This window comes from Acomys russatus, chromosome 3, assembly GCF_903995435.1.
Source record: "Acomys russatus chromosome 3, mAcoRus1.1, whole genome shotgun sequence".
Lineage (NCBI taxonomy): Eukaryota > Metazoa > Chordata > Mammalia > Rodentia > Muridae > Acomys > Acomys russatus.
The window spans coordinates 47,238,425-47,261,922 of record NC_067139.1 but is presented as its reverse complement, the minus strand read 5'-3'; the positions used below and the strand labels follow the sequence as shown (position 1 = coordinate 47,261,922).

General features: G+C 43.6%; 1 protein-coding gene across 12 annotated transcripts in view; it reads left to right on the top strand.

Moving 5' to 3' along the window:
• Positions 1 to 23,498, top strand: part of Cadps (calcium dependent secretion activator) — a 420,141-nt gene that overhangs the window by 204,087 nt on the left and 192,556 nt on the right. For all 12 annotated transcript variants that reach the window (XM_051139845.1, XM_051139831.1, XM_051139822.1 and 9 more), the window contains exons 5-6: positions 11,818 to 12,051; positions 17,482 to 17,603. In XM_051139845.1, coding sequence (XP_050995802.1) covers positions 11,818 to 12,051; positions 17,482 to 17,603 — 356 coding nt within the window. The remainder of the gene's footprint in view (positions 1 to 11,817; positions 12,052 to 17,481; positions 17,604 to 23,498) is intronic.

Genomic DNA, 23,498 nt, shown 5'->3' with positions numbered 1-23,498 from the left:
GTGGGGTGTGGTGGAGGAGGCCCCTCACCTGATGTTGTCCAGGAAACAGAAGCAGACCAGAAGCCTTCAGGACATGTACCCTTCAAAGATGTGTGTTTGTTCCTTGTCTGTTGCTATTACAAAACAACCCAGCAAAAACAATTTAAAGAGAGAAAAGGTTAGTTTTGGCTTAGACCTCCAGAGAGATGCAGCCCTTCGTTGGGGGGGGGGGGCTATGACCGTGAGCTGGAGAGGGACGGTGGCAGAAGGAAGAACTTGGGCAATCACATTGTGTTCATACTCAGTATGCAGAGAGTGAACGGGAAGTAAAACGAGGCTGTAAGCTCAAGACCGGCTCCCAGTGACTCACTTCCTCAATCAAGGTTCCCTTTCCTGAGGTGCCTTCTCCTTCCCAGACAGCACCACAAGCTGTGGAGCCCACACGGGACACTTAACATTCAGACCACTACGCCCAGGGACCCACTTACTATAAACAGGTTCTCACAGTCCATTCAGCAATGATTTAATCAGTAGATTAATCCATTAGTGAACAGAACCCTTAGGAGTCAATCACCTCCCAAATGCCAGCAGACAATTCTTTAATATTTCTATCTTTACACTGATATTTTTATATACAAATCATAATAAGCCTCATGAAGTGACAGGCTGGCAATAAGCTGAGGCAGGTACCCCAGAAAAGAATGTAAAGATGCCCTCCAAGAAACTTCTAATTAAAATACATAATATCTAATGAAATACTTTTAAAGCATAATTAATTTCCAATAGCCATTAAGAACAAACATGTATATATCTACCACTTCCTGGCTGGCTGTGGGGATAGGTGGAAAGCTGCCGGAAGTGGTAAGGAAGCTGAGCAGAAGAGAGCCTCATCCTGAAAGTATGCCCAGGGTTGAAGATATAGACAGGAATCCTGCTAGACTAGAAGCCAAGGGAAGACTCCAGGAGGGAAACCCCTCTGCTCCTGCTCAGTGTTACTGAAATTGTTTGCACCTTGCTTTTTGGACACCTTTGAAGTGTACAATCAAGTCAGGCTGGTGGCTATACATAGGGTGGAGTGATGGATTTGGCTAAAGGCAGTATGGAAGGCTCTTGTGTTTTGAAATCTGCTTAATGTGGGAGTGAACATCACTGCAGTTTTACAGTTTACCTCTTCTGTAAAATCGGTGTCTCCTCTTTGAGGATCTCCAGGAAATGGAGGCAGTCTGCAGCACTTGCTTGCCTGTTAGGTTCCTGGCACCTCCCCCAGGAGTAAGCACAAGCATGGCTATTGTGTTTTATTTTCATTGAGGATTCATATTATAATTCAAGAAGCTAGCATTAGACTAATTTTAACTTTTCAAAACTATGGGTTGACAGTAGGTATACAGTAAGTCAATCTGCTTATCTCTGAAAATAATCAACAGAACCCTCTCCCCAGCCCACATCTTAAATATTTTCTTCCAGAGTAAAATATATTAACAACTTTAATCTAAGCTTTCTTAGAAAATGAACCAGGCCGTTCAAGTGACTTTGATTCTTCTCACTAAAAATAAAGTTAGTTCAGATTATAAGCAGGGTCTCCAAGTAAAGGTACCAAGGGTTCCTGTGTGATATTGCCTTATTACTATCAACTGCTCTAAATGTTGTCGTCATCTTCTGGAGGGTTCTTCCATGCCAGTGTCACCTTGTCATAGCTCATTGGCATTGGCCCTGACATTCTTTGCTCAACAACTGAGTTTCATCACCAGCTCTAAGCTCACTGTTCCTAGAGTGAGTTCTTCATTCAAAGGGAGCCAGCCATGACTCCTAACCTTCCCTGGTCATGGTTAATTGACTCATAAATGACATCTGGTGCATACCAACAAATGATTTGTTTTCTTGGGGACTATGGACTGCAGGCTAATGATGGTACTATTGGTAGAAAGATGTCTGCAGATTAGTGACGAAAGAATGAATACTCAGGAAGAGACAGTTGGGGAATCCATTGTGATGCCAACGAATAGTCTCAATGTTTGCCTGTGTGATTCCAGGAACTTTTCAGTTTTAATTGTGTGACTACTTTCCCTAAATTTAGTTGGATGTAACAAACATTGAATAAAATATGAAGAAGTTCCATATTAGCTAGTTCTTAGCAAATGTAAATGATGCACCTCTGTTTGTCTTTTTTTTTTTTTTTTTTTTTTTTTTTGACATGTCCTGATTTCTCTACTTTTACCTATTACCAATATCACAGTGATGTAGTAAGGATGTGCAGTTCAACTCATATGGCTGAAGGTTAGAAGTCTAGTTCCTGTGTGTGTTATGACCAGAAATTGTTGGATACTGGACTCATCCATCATGTTCGGTCCATTCTGTTCTCTTCCATGATGGATTTACAAGATGGGTTGAGCACTTCTAACTGCAAGCTAGAAGCACCATCTAGAAAAAGTGTATGTGAGTGATGGGGTGAGTTTAAGGAACAAGAAGCATAGGGATCATGGGTGGAGAATAAGCACTCACTGGCCAGAGCTAGAACCAGTGGCCACGGAGGAACCAGGACTTCCTGTCTGCTGTCTCTGTATCACATTGGTTACCCATTCTTCCTCGCTTCTCGGATAAGACCTCTGGCTATCCCACAGCATCTCAAATACACAAAAAAGAGAACCCTCCAGCCATTTGCCTACCTCTTCAGATCTTCCTTCCCCTTACCTCTTTGTCTCGCTACTTCCTTCAAACTCATAGTTCTAAGAATCAAGCCTAGAGTTGGCCCAAGTTTGCTCACAGTTAACTCTGGAACAGTCAACCAGCCCACTGTGGAATAAAAATAAGAGCCCCACTGGACACACGAGTGCTGATAATATAATATGTGACTCAGGGGGAGGTGGTCATTATGACGATTCAGGGTTAGCCCACATACACCTATTACCATTGACTACCTGTGTGTAGTGTTGACAAAATGCTAGACTTCTCTTCCAGCTATTTTACATGGTAACCCTCTCAACCCTCTCAGGACCCAATGGTAAAGGTTGTTCTTTTCAGAGCAGAGGCCAAGATTACAATGATTTAAAACTGTATTCTTGTCTAGTTTGCAGTCTAGTTTTACTGTGTTTCTTCCCAAATAGATGTCTTCACTTCCCTTATGACCCCAGTCTGAGGGTCCAACAAACCTATCCTGCAGGCTTTCTCCTCTCTCCACTACTGAGTTCTTTATGTAGTGTTTCAGGCACAGGGTCCTAAGTCTTCACCTTGGCTCTTACTTAAACCAGCTACAACCTTTGGCATGCAGGGCTTATGCAGGCAGTTAAGTTATTCTCTCCAGAGTAGGTAAATCAGAAGGTTTAGTTGCTGTGCCTGAGTTCACTCAGCTAGCAAAGCAGAAAGAGTCCTGTCTTCAGAGAAGCCTGAGATGACTCCAGGACAGGACAGGAGGACTGGCCTCTCCTGCACTCCCTCCCTGGCAACCACCACTCCAGCAAACAGCTGACTAGCCGTCTTCCACTGAGCTGCTATATCCCCTTCAGCAGATAGAGAGGCACAAGTGAAGTACCTCAGAGTCAGATCACGCTCTACTGTGATAGCTGGACTCTAAAAAAGAGACTGCACAGCCCCTGCTGTTTCTGCTGGCGACATTTTCACCAGTAGATGATTAGTGTGTGTCCTCTCTGCTTCAGACGGAAGGAAGGCAAGAGTAAGTCAGCACCTTCTTCCCCCATCCACAGCCCTAAACTATGAACTATCAATTCAGTTACGCCAGCTTCCAGAATGATCTGAGGCGAGGCAGCCGCTCCAGAACATAAGCCAGGGATGGCTTTACCAACCACACTCCCTCAGTGGCTGGAGACAGAGATCTGAATACACCTTTTTTTTAAATCTCACAGAAAAGACTTCTTAATCCCTGTTCAAACATTTTCCCAAATCCTTTCACACTGATATTAAAGGGCCCCCAAATTTCACTCAGAAATTAAGTCTAAATTATTTAAATTGTGTGATCAAATGTTGGCTTTAGGGCTTATGCAGGCAGCCTGTGGCAGTAGCTCAGCTGTGATATTTGCAAGTTCTTCCAGCCTTATTTTGGGGTAAAACTCCACAATTGTTCAGCTGGTTATATAATACAAACAACAGTTTTGTGGTATCAGCTGCAAACAATGAATAATGAAACAGAGGTTTCTCAGGCCATCATTTAAGTGTGGAACTACAGGGATGTAGATATAGCTCAGTCAGTAGCATGCTGGCCTCGCATAGATGGAATCCTGACCTCAGACCCCACGGCCTCATACATAAGGCCTGGTGCCTGGTGGTGCTTGCCTACAATCTCAGCATTCTGGCGGTGAAGGCAAAAAGATCAGGAGTTCAAAGTCATCCTCAGCTACGTATCCACTTCAAGGCCAGCTTAAGCTAATGAACCTTTCTCAAAACAAAATATGGATGTCTTTTTTGGACCTCTACTCTGTGCAGAGCAAATCAAAATTGCAATCTTATACCTGGACCATGTTATAAGCATCAATAAGGTATAATATCCAAATATGTCCTTGATAGAGAAGTTTGGTCTACACATGGCTACACATCAACGTGTAACGGAAGTCTCCCATCAGAGAATTGCACGAGACTCCCAGCTTACAAACTAACGTTGAACTTGGCACTGTCCTTGTGTTGTGCAGTAGCACAAATGTGTAACACGTAGCAGTGCAATCATATGGTTGCTTGAATCGATACATATAGACAGATCTTCTGATTGTTGCCTATATCAGGCAGGGGAAAACCCAGGAAAATCTGTGTCCAAGGAAAGCACTAAGTGCTCAGCACCTACGTGAAGCCCTTCCAAGTGAGAGGAAAGCAGAAGAGATAGGAACTCATCCAGTTTGCAACAGTTGAAAAGAGGAGAACAAATGAGGAAAGGAACTGACCAGGAAATGATTTCTGACTCCAGAATGCTCCTAGCAATTTCTGTACTGACTATGACAAACTCCTGTCAAGATGGTCCTTCTCTCAGTCAAAGTACCAACCCTGCCTCATCACTGCACTTTACCTAACATGTGCGTGCTGCTTAGGAAATGGTGGAGCAGCCATTGCTATGAAAGAGTTGTATAACAACCTCTACTGTTCACGTGTCATAAAATAAAAAGGCATGAAGTCCTCATGCAGTGGGGTATCACCATAGCACCTCAGCTCTCACTCGGCTGACCCTTTGGAGCCAGGCTTCTGGGTTGTATACCAAGCCCTACCTAACATTGCCATAGCTTTCTTTCTCATTTGCTTCCAGGAAATGGCGAGAAATAGCAGCAGTTGTCTCTCTGGATTTGTTAGGAAGAATTAAAAGATGGAAATCATGTGACCAGTACATAGAACATGTAAACATGAGCTAGCTTGGTTAGCTTGACAGCAGCTACTGTCAGTTTTACTAGCAGGTCTTCTGGTGATGGTGGAAATATAACCCTTGGGATATGGATGGAGAGAGACAGACAGACAGATGAAACTGAAACAGTGGTCGCTAAGTATCCATGTTTCTTAGCATCTTTTCCTCTTCATGGGAACTCTGTGGGGTTTATTTCATTTTCTATATCTCAAATCTGAAGCCAAACCCCAGCTCGATGTAAAACTTCACAAAGCCAGAAAGCATTGACCTAGGATGCAGAGTTGAGCTCACTTTCTTAATCTGTGCTCAATAGGGTTCTTTGGTACCTTCCATGTTCTCTGTAAGTGTCTATAACTTCACATGGCCCATGGTATCTAATAGATGGCTTTTTGTCAAGAGTTCTCCTGGTCATCACCCATAGCTGACTCCCTCACTTCCCATTGACAAATACAGGACCTGACCCAGGTGAGGAGCCCAGGAAGCATTGGGGAACTGGATGAAATAGCAGCAAGAATTTTGGTGACATCCTCTATCTAATGTATCTTTCTGTTATCTTCCTTCTAATCACCTATAAGAATGTTATTTGAACCTTTGGGCCACTCTCTGAGTGAGAGTGGCCTTGTCAGCTTCACACACAACCTAGTCATTCTTCCTGGAGAAATATTCAAAACCTAACAGGAAAATCCAGTGGTTGGGGCAGGGGCATCTTAAGTGCTCACAGGTACTAATTTTTTAAATGTTCCAATATTCTATTAGTGTGGCTAGATATAACTAGGCCTGGTGACTTGTCTCCACAAGGCAGTATTGTCAGGCCGAAAGCAAAAGTAACTGCCAACGGAGACTTACTTTGGAGAGCTCCACTCCAACCCAAACTATGTCTTTCATAACGCAATATAAATAAGAAAATTCTTTTTGTCATTTTTATGCCAGAAAAGAGGGACAGAGGATATGGGGAGCTACACTGTTCTTATCCGGGCCTAGCCACAGCTTTGAAATGCATTTGTAATGAGTCTGCCACTGAAAATTCCACTCAAGAATCACAGCCTGGATTGACAGAATGCTATTTCTTCTTAAGGCTTAAGTACTCAGGGAAGAAAACAAATGGCCTTGGTTTCCCTTGCAGCCTTCAGCTTTATGACACTCTTTTTATGAGGCCATTTGAAACTGTTCTGAGCAGAGTGATCATTCTTTGGGTTTTTCCAGTGTTTTGCTGCAGAGTTTGGTGAGAAATAACTCTGTTAGGGAATGGCGAGGTCTGCAAGAACTCACTGGGTCTTCTCCCAACATATCAAGACAGAAGAGTTAAAGGCATCAAGAGGGGCCAGAAAGGTGGCACAGAAGCATCTTCTGCATAGATATAAGAACCTGAAGGCTACAGCCCACATAAAAGCACATAGGGTAGAGCCTTTCTATGATAGCAAAGTTTCCATTGTAAGATGGAGGCAGTGACAGGAGGATCTGCAGAGACACATGGGCCAGCTAGTCTGGCATGTACAACAGCAAGTAACAAAGAGACTTTGTTTCCAAAAAGGAAAAAGTAAGGACCAATACCCAAGCTTGTCTTCTAACCTCTACATGTGTGTCTCAAGTGCACACATACTAGGACACACACACACACACACACACACACACACACACACACACACACTTAAGAGAATCCCAAGTAAGGATGTGACAGTAGAGACCCATCACATCACAGAGTTGATACACTCTCTCAAACAAAACAAACTATTTTATAAATGCTATTCTTTTTCTCCCTATCCCCTCGTCAAAGTTAGCAACTAGCAGTAAAATGGCAAAATCCTATTTACTAACTTCCCCTTCAAATATCCCCATGCATACTAACATTTGAGCTTGAAAATGCAGTTGACAGTGACAGTTTGGAATACTGTACTTTAAACTCTTGGGATATAAACCTTGACAACTGGCAGCCCTTCAGTGATGTAGAGACTACAGAGAGCACTAGCCAGCCTCCCTTTGTCTTCCCTCACTCTCCAGAAGGAACAGGTGTAGAGAAAATGGTGAAACACTATGTGGACTATGCTTATTTACCTAAAGCTTGGATTCCTGGTTATCTATTTCTTCCATGGTAAGGAAAGGGAAATACCAGTTTCTCTGTTCTCAGCTAACTCAACCTCAAGGCAAACTCCTTAGTCAAATAACTTCCTCTGTGAAGCCCCACTAGCTCTCTCAGGAAGTGTTCACAGCTCTTGGGTGTCTACTTTGAAGCTTCTATATACATATTTCCCCCAATAATCATGAAGCCTTGATTACATCCTCCCATTTGTATCTTCCTGGTGACTGGCATAGTATTTGTGGATTTGTGTGTTTTCTAGGTCAGTATGGCCCAGCACTTAAGTCCATAGGCCTCCAAGTCTCTGCAACAACTTTGTTCCAGTTCTAAGGATCCCCATTTTTCCCTGATTGCATTTAAGAATGAGGAAGTTTAAGTGCTATGTGGAATTTTTAGAGATATTGGGCTTTGGGGAGCCTCTCTCCTTGACTCACCACTAGCTTCTGTCAATACCATGACTGAATCATTTCCACCTTGTTGCTCACACATCCACCCACGGTGTATTCAGAAAGCACCACCCCATGTGAGTTCAACCCTTAAGCAGGAAGTGATTGTCTTCAGAGGCTCTGGAAGGATCCAGAACTCTAAGGTTGCTGAGTAGATTTGAGACATTCACGCTCATTTACCATGGGAAAGCAGAACCCCAGTGTTCTTCTAGAAATTAGTTGGTAATCATCCCATCTGTCTTCACTGCTAAGTGATAGCCACTTTGATACTTAATGTGGACTTTTTGATAAGCCCTTGGCCCAGTCACTCAATTCATGTGTACTGAACACTTACTATGTGTTATGTATTACAGTAGATGTTAAGATTTTTAGTGGGATGTCACAATGGTAGGACTCTGATACATAGCTCAAAAGGAAAGACAGACACTGAGAAAATACATTTCACAAATGATTCCCTGATTATAAGTATGCTATCTTGGTCTATTCGGGCTGCTTTGAAAAAGAAAAAAAGAAAATCTAGAAATTAGTTCCTATAGATCCATCATATGGGAAGACCAAGGTCAAGGCAGCAGCAAGGTCTCAGCCCCATCCTTGGTCTCAAAACAGTCACCTTTCCATTTGTTCTCACATGGAAGGAAGAGCAGATAGATGTATTACCTGTGGCCTCTTTTAAAAGCAACCATCCAGTTCTTAAGGGCTATGACCTTGAGATTCCATCAATCTCTGAAGGTCTCATCATAAATGTCATCATACTGAGGGTTAGGCTTCACACAAACAGACAGTGTTTCAATAAACAATGCCCAGAAAGTAGAAATTGGGGGTAACCTAATGTGGATATGTGTTGAAGTGAATGTGGAAGAAGAAAAAAAAAAGCTGAAAGTGGCTAGGGATCCAGAGAAAAGAGAGACTCACCTTTAGGAAGGGCAGAGACTGATACAGCCCAAGGGCATCACTCAGCACACCTAATAGGAAGGAAGAGCAGTGTGTGTTGGAGTGAAAGTTCTACCCTGGCAAGAATAAAACCGTCTTCTACCTAGGGAGTGGCTAAGGGGGATTATTGAAGGGAAAAAAGGAGAGTCCCAGGCATATTAGTTTTATTTCTCTTAATATCAAAAAATAACTGTGACACAAATACCTTAAGGGAGAAAGGCTTATTCTATCCAGAGAGATAGAATCCATCATGGCAGGATGACATGGCAACAGCAGGATCAGAAGCTGCTGATGACATTGCATCTACATTCACTATACAGAGAGCAAGTTGTGCCAGACTATAAAACCTCAAAGTTCAGTGCCCTTGTCTTCAATCTTTATTATTATTATTATTATTAATTATTCACTGTACATCCTAGACATAGCCTCCTTGCCTCTCTCCTCCCAGTCCCACCCTACATTCCTGTTTCCGCTACCCCCCTACTCCTCAGAGAAGGAGAGAACACACACACACACACACACACACACACACACACACACACACACACACACACACCAGTATATCAAGTTGCATCAGGACTGAGGGAATCCTGTGGCCTGGCAAGGTAGCACTACCATGGGGAAGTGCTTGAAAAGCAGGCAACAGAGTCCATGTCAGAGTTAGACCCCATTCCCCTTACTAAGGGACCCATATGAGGACCGAGCTGCCCATCAGTTACACCTGTGTCGGGAGCCTAGGTCCAGTCAATGCATGTCCAAGGGTTGGTGTTTCAGTCTCCACAGCCCCCACTCCCACTCCCACCCCCATCCCCCCCACCGGACCCTGGTTAGTTGGCTTTGTAGGTCTTCTTGTGGAGCTCCTGTCTTCTCTCAGTCCCTCTATTCCCCCCATTCCCACTCTTCCACAAGACTCCCTGTGCTCCACCCAATGTTTGCCTGTGGGTCTCTGCATCTGTTTCCACCAGCTGCTGGGCAGAGCCATGCAAAGGACAGCTATGCTAGGCTCCAGTCTACAAGCATAGCAACCTCTTAGCGTTCGTGTATCCTTCCAAAAAAGAACTACACTAGCTGGGGATCAAGTGTTTAAGCACAGGGCCTTATGGAAGACATTTGATATTTAAATCACAGTACCAAGGAACTGCCATCCAAGAGGAAATGTGAGGCCATGTGGGAATTTTAAAAGGAGTGAAAGCCAAACTTCATTTCTGTGATTCTGCAGAGCTCCTCCTGCTTCTCTTCTGCTTTCTCCTTCCTGTATGCCTTCCTCTATTTGTCTTTTCTTCAACCCTCCTTCCCTATGGCGTGCCTCTTCTCTCTCTCTTCTTTCTTCAATATCTTGCTCAGCGTTGAATTGATTCAACATGGCAGAGAACACTCAGGAAATGATCATTTTGTTTCACATTCATTGCTAATGACCCATTGCATTCTTGATGTTTCTCAACTCAGTTGCTTCAAAGAGTGAATCTTCTTTATTGCTGGTCACTTAACAGGATTAGTTGACTTGGAATGGAGCATCTATGTAATAGATGTCTTATTCCTTGACACACAGAACTATCAAACCAATTCATGTCCCATGTGCTCTAGATCAAGGTCCATCCCAGCCATATAGAGATTTCTTAATCTCCCATAGAGACAAAATATTTACTCTTCCTGTAGATAGCATGATATGATGTTATAATGTCTAGATATTCAGCAATGTTTTGGGGACGCTGAGTGGAACCACACTGAACATGGAGCCAGTTCAGATGTATCAGTTAATTATCTTCTTTCTAGAACCAAATATTTGACCAAAAACAAGTTAAGGAAGGAAAGGATTCTCCTGGCTCATATTTTGAGAGTGCAGTCCGTTTGCAGGAAAGACCCAACAGTAGGAGTGTGAGGTTTCTGATCGCACTGTGTCCAGTTAGGATGCAGAGAGCGATGCATGTCAATGGTCACTTTCTTCTATTTAATCAGTCCCAGATGCCCATGGGATAGCTGGGTCTTTAATTAACCTAATACAGAAACACTCTGCATATGTGCCCAGAGATTTGTTTCCATGGTGATTCTAACTCCCATCCTGTTAGCAATCAAGATATCACCTCACACCAGACAATCTTAAAATCAAGGTTTTGAGGGAAAGCCTATTTGGGGTTGAAGCATCTGAAATGTGATTTCCACCTTGCATGAAGCTAAGCTCATCCTGGGACGTTTCCAAGTCAATTGGTGCCTTGAGTTGTTTAAACTAGTTTAAATTGAGCTTGTTTATAACTTGTCAAATAAAAAGAAAGCCAAACAGATTCAGCTTGCCCTTCACCCTACCAATCATGGGCTGTAGAGGACGGTTTCATGGAGAAACTTCATGTTGCAGCTTGGAAATTGTTCTTTGATAAAGTCATCAACTAAAGAATATTCAAGGCACTCGGGCGACTTAGAGGTCTGAGTAGACAAGCAAGTAGCATGATTGGAGCTGTCGCCTTCCCAACTGAAGCTGTGAGCCAGGAGGGAGAATAGCAGTGGCCAATGCCTCGTTACTACTTTCCAGTGGACTTGTACTCATGTTTTTCTTTACTTCATTAATGTTTTCAATTTTTCTTGAGAACAGTTAAGTAATCGTCTTAGAAATAGCCACAGGCTATGGCTGAAACATCTCAAATGAGCTACTTTTGAATTATTTATGTGAGGAAAGCTCTACAGATATCCTGAAATAGGGTGTATATCTGTTTCCATGACTTACAAACAACTCAATTGCATCCTGATAAAGAAGGAAAACATTGTTGCAACCGGGATTAGAGTTGTTAAAACAGCACCCATTTTTCTTTCCACAAAGCTATGAGCAAACAGTTTACTCTTTCTCACTAGATCGTGAAGTCTGTGTTCCTGCCTGTTGGAGATGATAAATAACTCAAAGGAGCTGTCTCTACATGTAGACGGAATGTTTTCCTAGCCCAGTTCCATAAGATCAGGACAGATGCATTCATGGGTGATAAGGCCATATCTTTGTCCTTCATGGGAAAAGTTTCTGTGTGACTCACCGCTTGACTCCTCTGATTATAATTTTTCCTTTCTTTTGCAAGGAACGCAAATTTCCTAAGTTTGTATCCAAAGAGATGGAGAACATGTACATTGAGGAGCTGAAGTCCTCTGTCAACCTGCTCATGGCCAACTTGGAGAGCATGCCAGTGTCCAAGGGTGGAGAGTTCAAGCTGCAGAAACTCAAACGCAGCCACAATGCTTCCATCATTGACATGGGCGAGGAGAGTGAGAACCAGCTGTCCAAGTCAGATGTCCTGCTGTCCTTCTCCTTGGAGGTAAAAAAAAGCCCCAAATCCCTGAAAGTGCACTGGTGTAGTAAGCCAGCCAAGGAGAAATGGGTGCTTCCCACTTTGGTCCTAGAACAGTTATTAAGTTACCCACTTGCTAGGGGTGGTGACCTAATCATCAAGCGAGCCAGCCCTCTCTCCAGGAACCCACGTTTCCCCTAAGGAAGTGCAGTCTGAAGAGCAACCTAGAAAATGTAATTTTGAAGTATTTTCCCTGTTTTAAAGCAGTACTAAAGGATGCTGGGAAGATTTTTGGCTTCTGTTTTGTTTTAGTTTTAGTTTAACTCAGCCCTCATGGTAAGAACCTGCCAGGCCAAAGCAGGACAGCCCTCTGCATGTCAGCACATCCCTCTGTAATGTCTCTTCATATCTTCCCTAGAGAGTAGTTTTGGTCTACCAGCACCAGACTTTACTGGGAAATGGGTACAGTACTCAGACCACTGACTACTACTCAGCCCATTTAAACTGAGTCCATAAGCAAAAAGAACCTAAGATGGTACAGCTACTTTAGAAATTAAGTTAGCATTTCCTCAAAAAGTTCAATATACAGCTATGATATTATGTAGTATTCTCTGCTCAGATGCACATGTCCCCACAAATATGTTTAGGAGGATAATCACAGAAGCCAAAAATAGTAACAGCCTTAATCCCACTCAATGGCTAAATGGATAAGAAAAAAAATTGCAGGGCTGGAAAGATGGCTCAGTGGTTAAGAGCACTGCCTGCTCTTCCAAAGGACCCGGGTTCAATTCCCAGCACCCACATGGCAGCTCACAACTGTCTGTAACTCCAAGATCTGACACTTTCACACTAATGCACATAGATTAAAATTAAAAATAAAACATTTAAAAAAAAAAAAGAAAGAAAAAAATTGCAATATGTCTGTACAGAAGAATAACATACAGCAAGTAAAAAGAATACTTATTGATGCACATGTTGAGTTTTCCTTCTAATATCTTCTGTAGGGCTGGATTTGTAGATAGGTACTGTTTAAATTTGTTTTTGTCATGAAATATCTTGTTTTCTCTATCTATGGCTACTGAAAGTGTTACTGGGTATAATAGTCTGGACTGGCATCTGTGGTCTCTTGGGGCTGATGCCCATATTGATATGGACAAACCTCATCAATATTATACTTAGTGCAAGAAGTCAGATGCAACATGTGGCATGGTAGCATGACTCCACTGATATCAAACACTAAGCTAATTTATAGAAGGCTAATCTATAGATTAGAGAGGTTTGTTGTATGTTATATAAGGTTAAAAGTAGAAATGGATATAAATTGCATTGCTGGGAAGTGTGGCCTAAGGCAACTTCAGATGATTACCTCACAACTTGGTAAGCTTATTAAAAGGTCACAGAGCTTACACCTGAGCTGGAGAATTGTGTGGCCCCTCAAATATGCCTCAAGAAAGCTGTGAGGAAACAGGCTGGCCTGGGATGTACTCTAAGAAGCTATTCAATCATAGAGGGTGTTTGCTTTGCTTTTGTGGTGCTGGGGATTGCACACAGGCTTTGTGTGTTCTAGACAAGCTTTGCGTCACTGGGCTATTATATTTCTAGTCTCTGCCTTTTATTCTGAAGGCCTCCCTATGTTACCCAGGCTGGCCTTGAATTCACTCTGTATCCCTGGTGGACTTTGAGCTTGGCACAATACTGCTGCAGCCTCCTGAGTTCCCGGAAATACAGGCCTGTCTTGATGAACCTTGGATTTAAGTATTTCTTACACACTCAAAAGTTAAAGAACAAAAAGAACACTTAAAACTTATCAAAGGCCAATAGCACTCAAAATTGGTGTAAACATAGATGCACACAAACACACCACACACCACACACCACACACAAACACACATGCATATGACACATAAAAATTATACACATATTAAGTACTATGTGATATTTTGATGCATTTTTATAATATTTAAGTCAAACTAAGCCACTTTATTCCTGAAAACATTTATTATTGTTTCATAGTAAAAATTTAAATGATTTCTTATATGAGAGAGAGAGACAGAGAGAGGGAGAGAGAGAGAGAGAGAGAGAGAGAGAGAGAATATCCCAAAATAACTGTCTGAAGATCCTCGATTAGGGAAATAAGAGAACAGATCAGCCTGGCGTGGTTGTGTACGGCTGTAATACCAGTACTCAGGAAGGCAGAGGCAGGTGTATTGATGTGAGTTCGAGTCCAGCCTGGTCTACAAACCAAGTCCAGGACAGCCTAGGCTACACGGAGAAACCTTGTCTTAAAAAACCAAGAGAGAGAAAGACAGAGAAAGAGAGAGAGAGAGAGCAAATCATATTTTGGTATACTTAGAGTATGGAAAGGAAAACAGAATCTTCTAGACTATCATTAGGATGCTGTGTATTAACTGTGGGTAAGTTGTTTTCTCCACTCAGCTAAGATAGTGAGCCCGTCTTCACACTGCAGGGTTTCCTCGACACTCACTCTGCTGTCAGAAGAGGTGGGTCTTAATTCAATAGAGAACTCTTCGTGTGAGAAACATCATCAGTGTGATCTCACAGAAACCTTGTTTTTTAATTTTCTTAAGAACTGCCACCTGAGGGACTGAATGCTGTTGCTTAGGTGTCTTTGAATTTGATTATTGCCAATTAAAGGTGGCAATTTATTCCCTACTCTCTCTTGTCTTCCAACAGATGGGAGGGGAAAACGTACTTTATTGACTTTCATGAAGCTTTTAAATACGTAATTTTCTAATTCGTTATTAGTTCTCAATATTAAATAGCTGATTACCTGAAATATAGGTATAAGCCTCAGCCGTACTCTCTGTATGCATACAAGATTCAATGGCTTTGGCTTGTAAATACAAGCACAGATTGCAATGCCCTTGGGTCCCCACATATTTTTTTAGTTGGAAAACTAAATGCACACCACAGTAAAGCCGCCAGCCGAAGCCTTTGCACATCTATCCATGGCTGTGTTTAGGGGGCACAGTACGTGGGGCAAGAGGATGTGGGCGTAAGACTATCATAGCATCAGGGCAGGCCACCATTCGGGCTTGCAGATTGGTGAAAGGTGTATTTTAAATAATTAGAGAATTGAATGGCTGCAAGAGATTGAGAGCAAGCTCAGCTTTCAGGAAGAGAAAAAGAGGCCCCGGATGCTGCCTTGTAAATGTGGGCAAGGGAGTGCTGCTGAAACAAAAGGCAACTGGCATCTGCAGAAGGCTGCTGTGTGAGCCTTCGAGGTGTTTGCAGATGTGCAAACAAAGCCTGACACCTGCAAATGGCACAGCTAAAGAAGGCTGAGAGTCCAACCTTTCGGATTCTAAGCTCTTCTTTTTCTAAGGGGTATCCCCTTTCTCCTATGTATATGTTTTTCCCCAGTATGAAAACTTTCCATTATGTGCATGCCTTTCTAGCCTCCCAGGTACATGTCATATCCCCACTTCACAGATTAAGTCAGTGGGAAAAGTGCTTCGCCATATAAGCATGGGGACCAGAGTTCAGATCTGCAGAATCCACCTAAAGCCTGAAGCTGTCCTGAGCATCTATGTTCATCACTCCTACAGTGATGGGGGAAGCCTCAGAGCTGGCAGGCCCGCTAACCTGAGCACACAGCAGGGAACAAAGAACCCAGTCCAAACAAGGCGGAAGGCAAGCCCTGACATCTGAGGTTGTCCTCTGACTTCATGTGCCCGTCTGCACATGCATAGCACAGCTCACATTCTCAAGAAAGAGAGAGGGCAGGCGGGGGGGGGGGGGGGGCAGGAATAAGCCTCTGCAGATCTGAAAAAAACCAAAAACCAAAAACCAAAAACAAAAGTGGAAAGGACTAAAGTGTGAGATCATTCCCTTCCCAACATCCCAGAGGCTGTACAGGGCTCTCAGAGTGTGGCCCCTGCAACAGTAGCATCCAGAGAAAATGTCTGAGAGGAGGAGCCCTATGTGCAGATGCCCAAGAAAGGGAACCTGTTACCTCTGCTTTAACAAGCTCAGTGATCCTGATTTATTCTGCTTGAGAATCTGCAGGCTATCACATGCAAAATTGACTTATATGTCCCAAGTGTGCTTCCTTGGATCAACGCCCCTAGAAGCATGTGTGTTTTCCCTATACCCACTTCTCTGTCTATTATAATGTCATTACCCCTCTTATAGAAAGAGTGATTTTCCCATATGCTATTTACTCATTGTAGGTCACTAACATAGGTCATGTTGTTCTGATTGTTGAATCTGTCACCTGTCCTCTTCCCTTTGCTCCTGTGGCAGAGCACGCCACCACATTACTATCAGAATGGCAGGTGACTGAGTAGAGTTTGGAATGGGGATAAGCAATCCCAGAAGTTGTAAGTGACTTTAGGCTAGACTAGAGACAAAATTGCAGACATAGTTGGGTTTGGCACGCAAAGATCGTAAATAACTATGAAAGTAATATACATAGAGTCGGCACATTTTATTCCTCTCCATTCGGACTGTCAGCACTTCTAAATCAAAATTCTGTTCATAATTTTGATGGAGAGCTCCCTTTTCTAGCAGGACAATGCAGAGGATCTGGTCACCAAATGGGGACTGTCAGGTTGCAGCTTTGCCTATAGCTAGAGCCTGGGCGCTCCAGCTCACTTAGTCTCCATTGATTCCTGCCTCATCTGTGGCCCTAAAGTTGGACAACGCTAGCTCTGTATCTTACTACAGTGTCACTTATCTTACTATCAAGGGAAAAGCTAACCCACAAGCTGGGTTTCTACCAAGTGCTGACCTAAACATAGAATATTTTTAAAGAAAGTGGGAGAAAGTCTTTTGTTCCTATTTGCTTAACATGAAAAGAGTAGCTCACTTCACCTAACCTGTCTGACCCAGTAAGCATCTGAATTAGCAAATCTTCCTGAACCTTGTGGGATTCATTGCTGAGCCAAACCTATAATCCTAGGTTCTTAGTAGCAGAGGCAGCAGAATTCCAAGTTCAAGAGCTGGGCTACATAGCAAGTATAAGACCAGCCTAGACAATTAAGTGCGACCCTGTCAAGAAAGAGAGAAGGAAAGGAAAGAAAGGAAAAAGCGAGGAGGGGAAGGGGGGAGGGAGGAAATAGGAACAGAGAAAGAGACATAGAGAGAAGGAAAGAGACAGGGAGATAAAAAAGGAAAAGAAGCATGAGAGAGAAAGGAGGGAGGGGGACGAGGGCGGACCAGGCATGTACCTCGGATGTAATGTTTACTTAGCATGTGCACCGTATTACACTCCGTTCGCACCACCTAAACATGAGGGAATGAGCAGCTTGGTTTCATCCAAAAGGCCACATGCTACACTGTTAAGTACCACTTCCCTAGAAGGTCCTTGCATAACTGGTAAATCCAGCACCTCCCCCACTGCCTGTCCCTGCAGGTCCTCTGCTTCCCCTCCAGTGGGCCACGCTGCCTCCTCTGGCACTGCTGTTCAGTCCCTCTCATGTGCTTCTGTTTCAGGTGGTGATCATGGAAGTGCAAGGCCTCAAATCCTTGGCTCCAAACCGCATTGTATATTGCACAATGGAGGTGGAAGGCGGAGAGAAGCTACAGACTGATCAAGCAGAGGCTTCTAAACCAACGTGAGTACAGTTTCTCCACGGCTTAACTCAGAGGGGTTGCTCTTGACTTTATTTGTGCCAACCCCAAAAGAGAGGTCTGTTTTCCCAGAACCTACAAGACCCATACCTTCTTATCAAACAGGATGACGTCGACTCCATTTTTTTTTTAAAGCAGAATTTCATGTAGCCCAGGCTGGCCTCAAACTCACTCTGTAGCCAAGGATGACCTTGAGCTAATGATCCCCCTGCTTTCACTGCCCACGTGCTGGGATCACAGGAACATGCCATCGTGCCTCATTTATGGAGTGCTGGGAGGTCGAACTACTGACTTCATACATACGAGGAAGGCATTCTACCAGCTGAAGTACATCCTCAGCCTTGACACCGTTTTTATTTGGCAGCTGTAGCAAGGATCCCAGTTTCTTCAAAGCCAGAAGGGGAGAGTTGAAGCAACAGTCCCATTTCTGAAGGCTTTATCACATATCACTGTGTGTATGTGCAAAGTGCTATTTCACAGTGGAAGAGCACTGTGTGTGTGTGTGTGTGTGTGTGTGTGTGTGTAAAGTGCTATTGTGCGGTGGAAGGGAAGACAGTCACTGCTATAGCCTTACAGAGCTCACAGTTTAGGGGACACCAGAGAATTGGTCACAAATGTGTACTTATAAAACAGTCTGCCTACCTTGTCTGTGCTTTCTGCATCTTTAGATTCAACCAACTGTGAATCGAATTTTTTTTAACAAAAAGGGAAGGAGGATATTAGCCAGGCATGGCCTTTAATCTCAGAAGTCAGGGGCAGAGGCAGGCAGATCTCTGTGAGTTCAAGGCCAGTCTAGTCTACATAGCAAGCACAGCAAGTTTCAGGAAAGTCAGAATTACATAGAGAAACTCTGTCTTAAAAAAAAAAAAAAAAAAAAAAAGCTATGGGTGGAGAGATTGCTCAATGGTTAAAAGCACTGGCTGCTCTTCCAGGTTATCTGGGTTCAATTCCCAGCACCCACATGGCAGCTCACAACTGTCTGTAACTCCTGTTCCAGGGGATCTGACACCCTCACATAGACATACCTGCAAGCAAAACAGCAATGTACTTAACATAAAAATAAATGGATTATTTTTTAAAAACAAACAAGGGAACACTGTATGGGCGTAGAATGTGTATAGAGTTGTAATTACTCTCTAAACATGACAGTGCAACTCTTTCCAGAGGGTCTCATCCTAAGTACCTGTGACCTATCATGGTTCTGACCCTGTAAAAAGACCACATAAGTTATTTCAAAGTACTCTGTGATTTGATATAAAGGCTCAAGCATCAGTGGCAACCCATGAAGGGTAGAAAAGGCCCAGAACCAATATCCCATGGTTAATTAGGTTATAAATAGAGAGGAAGGTGGCTTGAGAGGAGATGCCAGGGGGACATGATCTGGCTTCTGGGTAGACCTTTCTTGGGATACACGAGACTTCTGCTCTAATGTTATAAAGCACCCATGGGAGAGAAGGATGGTGAAGCACTCGTGAACGGTGCTGTGATTAACAAAGAGGAACATGAAAAAGGCCCAAGTGGGGTGGAGTTAGAGGAACAAGAAGTTTTCTAAGCTGGATGAGAGAGCAGGTGGTAATAGAAAGACTGCAGAAAGCATCTTCCCGTTGCCTGAGAAGGGCCTGAAGTGAGTCAGTTAGTTAGGGTGCTGAGGCAATGGCTGACAGCAGAGAAGATGTATCTGTTTGGGTAGACAGGCCTCCCAAGCCTTACACAGCGGTGGGAGACCCCTGCTCCCTTCCCTCAGCACCGCTGCCTACTCCCTCTCTTTTCCACTCTCCATGATGCCTTAAAAGAATGAGCATCTTCATCCTCATGGCTGGCATTAAGCCCTAAAAGTCATGGGAAGGCACCCCTCCCCGACCCCTACTAGAGAAGTGGGAGCTGTTTGGCACAACTTGAGTAACTCACCAGGCTGTTCAAACAAAATAGTTCAAAAGAAGCACCGATGTTTCTCTGGCTGAAGAAGGACTGAGGGCATTGTGTGCCTTCAAGTGGTTTTTTGTATGAACAGGCAAAGCCTCAGATGCTCAGAAATCGTGCGGGGAGGAGGGGGGAGGTTAATGAGCATTCAGGAGGAAATGGAGGCCGATGTGGCTTGTCGCATGCTATGCCCCCTCTTCCTTTTAAATCCTTGTTCCGCGCCGACATGACTGTAGTTTCCTTTTAGTGCCATTGATGTTTCTTCAAGTGGCCTGATCTTTATCAATGCTGCCATGCTGTGCTGTGCTGCTTCTAGAAGCTTTTTCACAATGTGTGTTACATGGCAGGGTGGGTGGTGGGGGCAGAGTGGTGAGGGACATTGTATTGTTTCTGCCAAACTTTTTAAAGGAGAGTCTCAGTGTAGTGTTGCAAAGCAGAAACAGGGAGAAAGCTCTGTTTTTTCCCATCTGTTGTTTCACAGGGGATATTTTAACTCAAACGTAACTAGCATCATTTTACTGGGGGAAAGAGTGTCAAATGCCAAGGTGAATAATGAATAGATTTCTATGACCTTGTGAATATTTAAAACCGAGTTTCTTGATAACATTGAGTATAAAATGCTTCTGTTAGTGTGGTGGTACACCTTAAAAAATGATCTGCTCACAGCTGTAGAGGCTACGGCATCCATACACATAAACTCCTCACATCAAAACATTGTGCTTTTGTAGCCAAAGGATGCTGTTTAAATCTCCTTTCATCAGAGAATATTATAAACCCCTCCCAGAGGATATGTTGATATGTTTAATACACACAGAATGTAGGCTTCTTAATCAAGCTCAAGTCTAACAAATTGCTAGGAGTTACCTAGTGTGTTGCATTGTGGATCTCAAAATAAATCTGCATCCAAAAGGAAGAGCATGTCATGATCAACTTGTAATGTCTGCCATAAGAAAGGAAGGGGTGTGATGCTGAGTTAGTCATATCTACAGTGCTGAAGACATACCCAGACTCTTAGGATCTGTCAACAATCGCATTTCTTCCTATGATACAACTTTTCTTCCATCCTTCCCTCGTCCGGCTTCTGAATGCACATTTTTCTAGAGCTTTTCTTTACCGTTTCTGTCATCACATTTCAGGGCTGACAAGTCTCCTCTGCTTCTGTCTGCTTTACCTAGGAAGATAAATGACCTTCTTTGTGCAGCTCTGCGTTCTTCCTGCCTCTTTCATTTGGACTTACTTGAGATCTTCTCCATCATCTCCTTCCTCTGACACTTTTATTTCCTCTCTTCTCCTTCTCCTTATTTCTATTTGCAATTTTCCCCGCTGCCGATCCCTGTGTTACCTCTGGCGTTTGAATTTGGCTATCCTGAAAGATGTATCCCACTAGCTAGTAACCCTGCCGTGGATAGGCCTACCTGAGCTGCAGCTTTTGGATTTTGTTTTTGTTATATCCAGCTGTTGCCCATGTCTCATTGGCATGCTCCCAAACCAAAATCCCACCCAAGCCCATCTTATTACTCACACATTTCTACATTTGCAGCCACTAAATATCAGCCGGTAACTGCACAGCACATCTTGATTATCACACATTTACAAGGAATTTGTATTTTGCCTTCCCCGTGTCCCCTCCTGCCCCACCCCAAAGTATAGTTCAAATCCAGGAGCACGTTCCATAACTCAGTTTACCCAACACTGTGTTCTCTGCATCATATACACAAGAAGAACAGAGGCGGGGATTGTAATAGCACAGTTAAGTGTATTTGGAAACCAGAGGCATTACATCGCTTGGTGAACTGCTCATTGTGCACAGATATTTTAGAGCTTTGAGAAGCTGAGTGCCAAATATATCTATGCAGCATTCATTCAAGTTAAATCATGCTCCAAACTTATTTGAGCTGATCCCTCTAAACAGTCCCTGGAAACCCTGGTCCATATCGCTCAGCCATAGAAATCAGGAGTCCACACTCTCCCACTTACTTTTATCAACTGTATTGCCTCCCGTGCAACCAGCGCGCCTTTTTTACATCTCAGCAAGGTTGTATTGGATCAGTTGCGTGAGCTAAATATTGAAGGTCCATGGGGAAAATGCACTTCAGAACAAATGAAAGTGGTTTACAGTCCTATAGGTAAAGATGTGGTGAGGCAATCTTTTATACCCACAGCTGAGTTGAGACCCATGAACCCTCTTCCTTTTATCCATACATTTGCTGCAAGAGGATTAGGCTTGTTTTGGTTGTGAGATATGTGTGTGTGTGTATGTGTGTGTGTGTGTGTGTGTATGTGTGTGTGTGTATATATATATCTTTGTACCGCCCTCTCATTGCCTCCTGGGCCCTTCCTCCCTCCCTCCTATCCTCTCCCTCCTTACCCTAGACCTCAGAAAGGAAAGCCCTCCTCCTTTCATCTGACCTTTTCCTATCAAGTCTCATCTGGACTGCCTGTATCCGATCCCTCTGTGATCTGATGAGGCTGCCTCACCAGAGGAAAGTGATCCACAAGCAGATACCAGAGTCCATGTCAGAATTAGTCCCTACTCCCCATATTATGGGACCCACAAGGAGGCTGTGCTGCCTATCTACTACATTTGAGCAGGGGGTCTAAGGCCCTCACGGTGCATAGTCCTTGGTTGGTGCATCAGTTGCTACAGCACCGGGGGGGGGGGTTAGTTTTGAGTACCCCACGCATGCAGTCAGCTCTGTTTTCCTCCTCTCCTGGGTTTCTAAGGTGAGCCAATAGTAGATGCTCAAAAGCTGCTATGAGTTATACTAGAAGTGATGGCTTCCATTTGCAGTACATTATTTCTGTTTCTGGCAGGAAATGCGGATGTAGAAGCCAAAGGACCTGACATCCTCTGTACACAGAGCTCTCTCAGGAAGGGAGAGGGAGAGGGGACAGTCTGGTTTCAGGGACCTGAGTGTAAGTGGCTCGTCTTCTTTGGGATAGAGATATAGACCATCACTGCTGTGGGGATGTTTTTCTGGTGTCCTTATCTCTGGGAATAACGAGATCTTTAGGTGTCACCAAAGCGTGGCATTCAATGACATCCAAGCAAATAGGAAGCAGCTTCTTTTCCATTTCCGCACCTGCCTGCTCCCATGACCAGAGCAAGGAGGTAATTTAATTTGGTGCTAGAAAGCCTTTGGCAGCTCCTCAGGCCTGAACTCAGAGCCCCCTACAGTAGACAAGAGCAGTTGGCATTAACTTTGCCTGTCTCCCTGCAATTACTCTTCTTCATGGCTCCTGCTGATGTTGTCTTTTTGCCAAGAGGGAAATGAGTTTCCCTTTTTAGAGAAATATGTTAATATTTCAAGGGCTGAATTAACTTAAAGAAAATGCATCGAGTGCATTATAACACAGATGGCACCTACACAAGATAAAAGGTGATCCTGCTGACAGAAGTGAATGTCGTCGTACAGAAGTGCAGGCCGGGAAGCTGGCTTGCAAATCATTCTAACTCGGAAAAACAAGAAAGAAACATGACATTTTGCGGAGTTGATGGTATTGCCCAAACTCACCTGTTCTTGGGAAGTTTGCACAGTGAAAGTCACTGCTTTAAAATGGCATGGCTTGAGAAGGTTAAATACCGGAGCATTTGAGTAACTTTTCTGCAGAAGAACATTTGAATAATAACCCAGTGTTTCTCTCACTTACCTGAAGCCACACTCCTCTGAATAAAACTGAAGATTCCACTTGGCAAGTTCATTACCGCACAGCAAGGCACGAAGTGTAGATTCCATTCTTGCCGTGGATCAGACTCTTTCCTGCCATTTCCTGCCATTACCTGGGAAGGTAAAGCCTTTTGGCTGAGAAATCTTGCCATAGCGCTAGTCCTTTTTCAATGGCACCTTGTCTGCCGAGGCTGTACTTAAAAACAAGAGAAAGTGTAGCGACTTTCTGTACCATTATGCCTCTGTGAAGTATATTCCATGTTCCAATAGCACAATTCAAAGAGTCGGGCT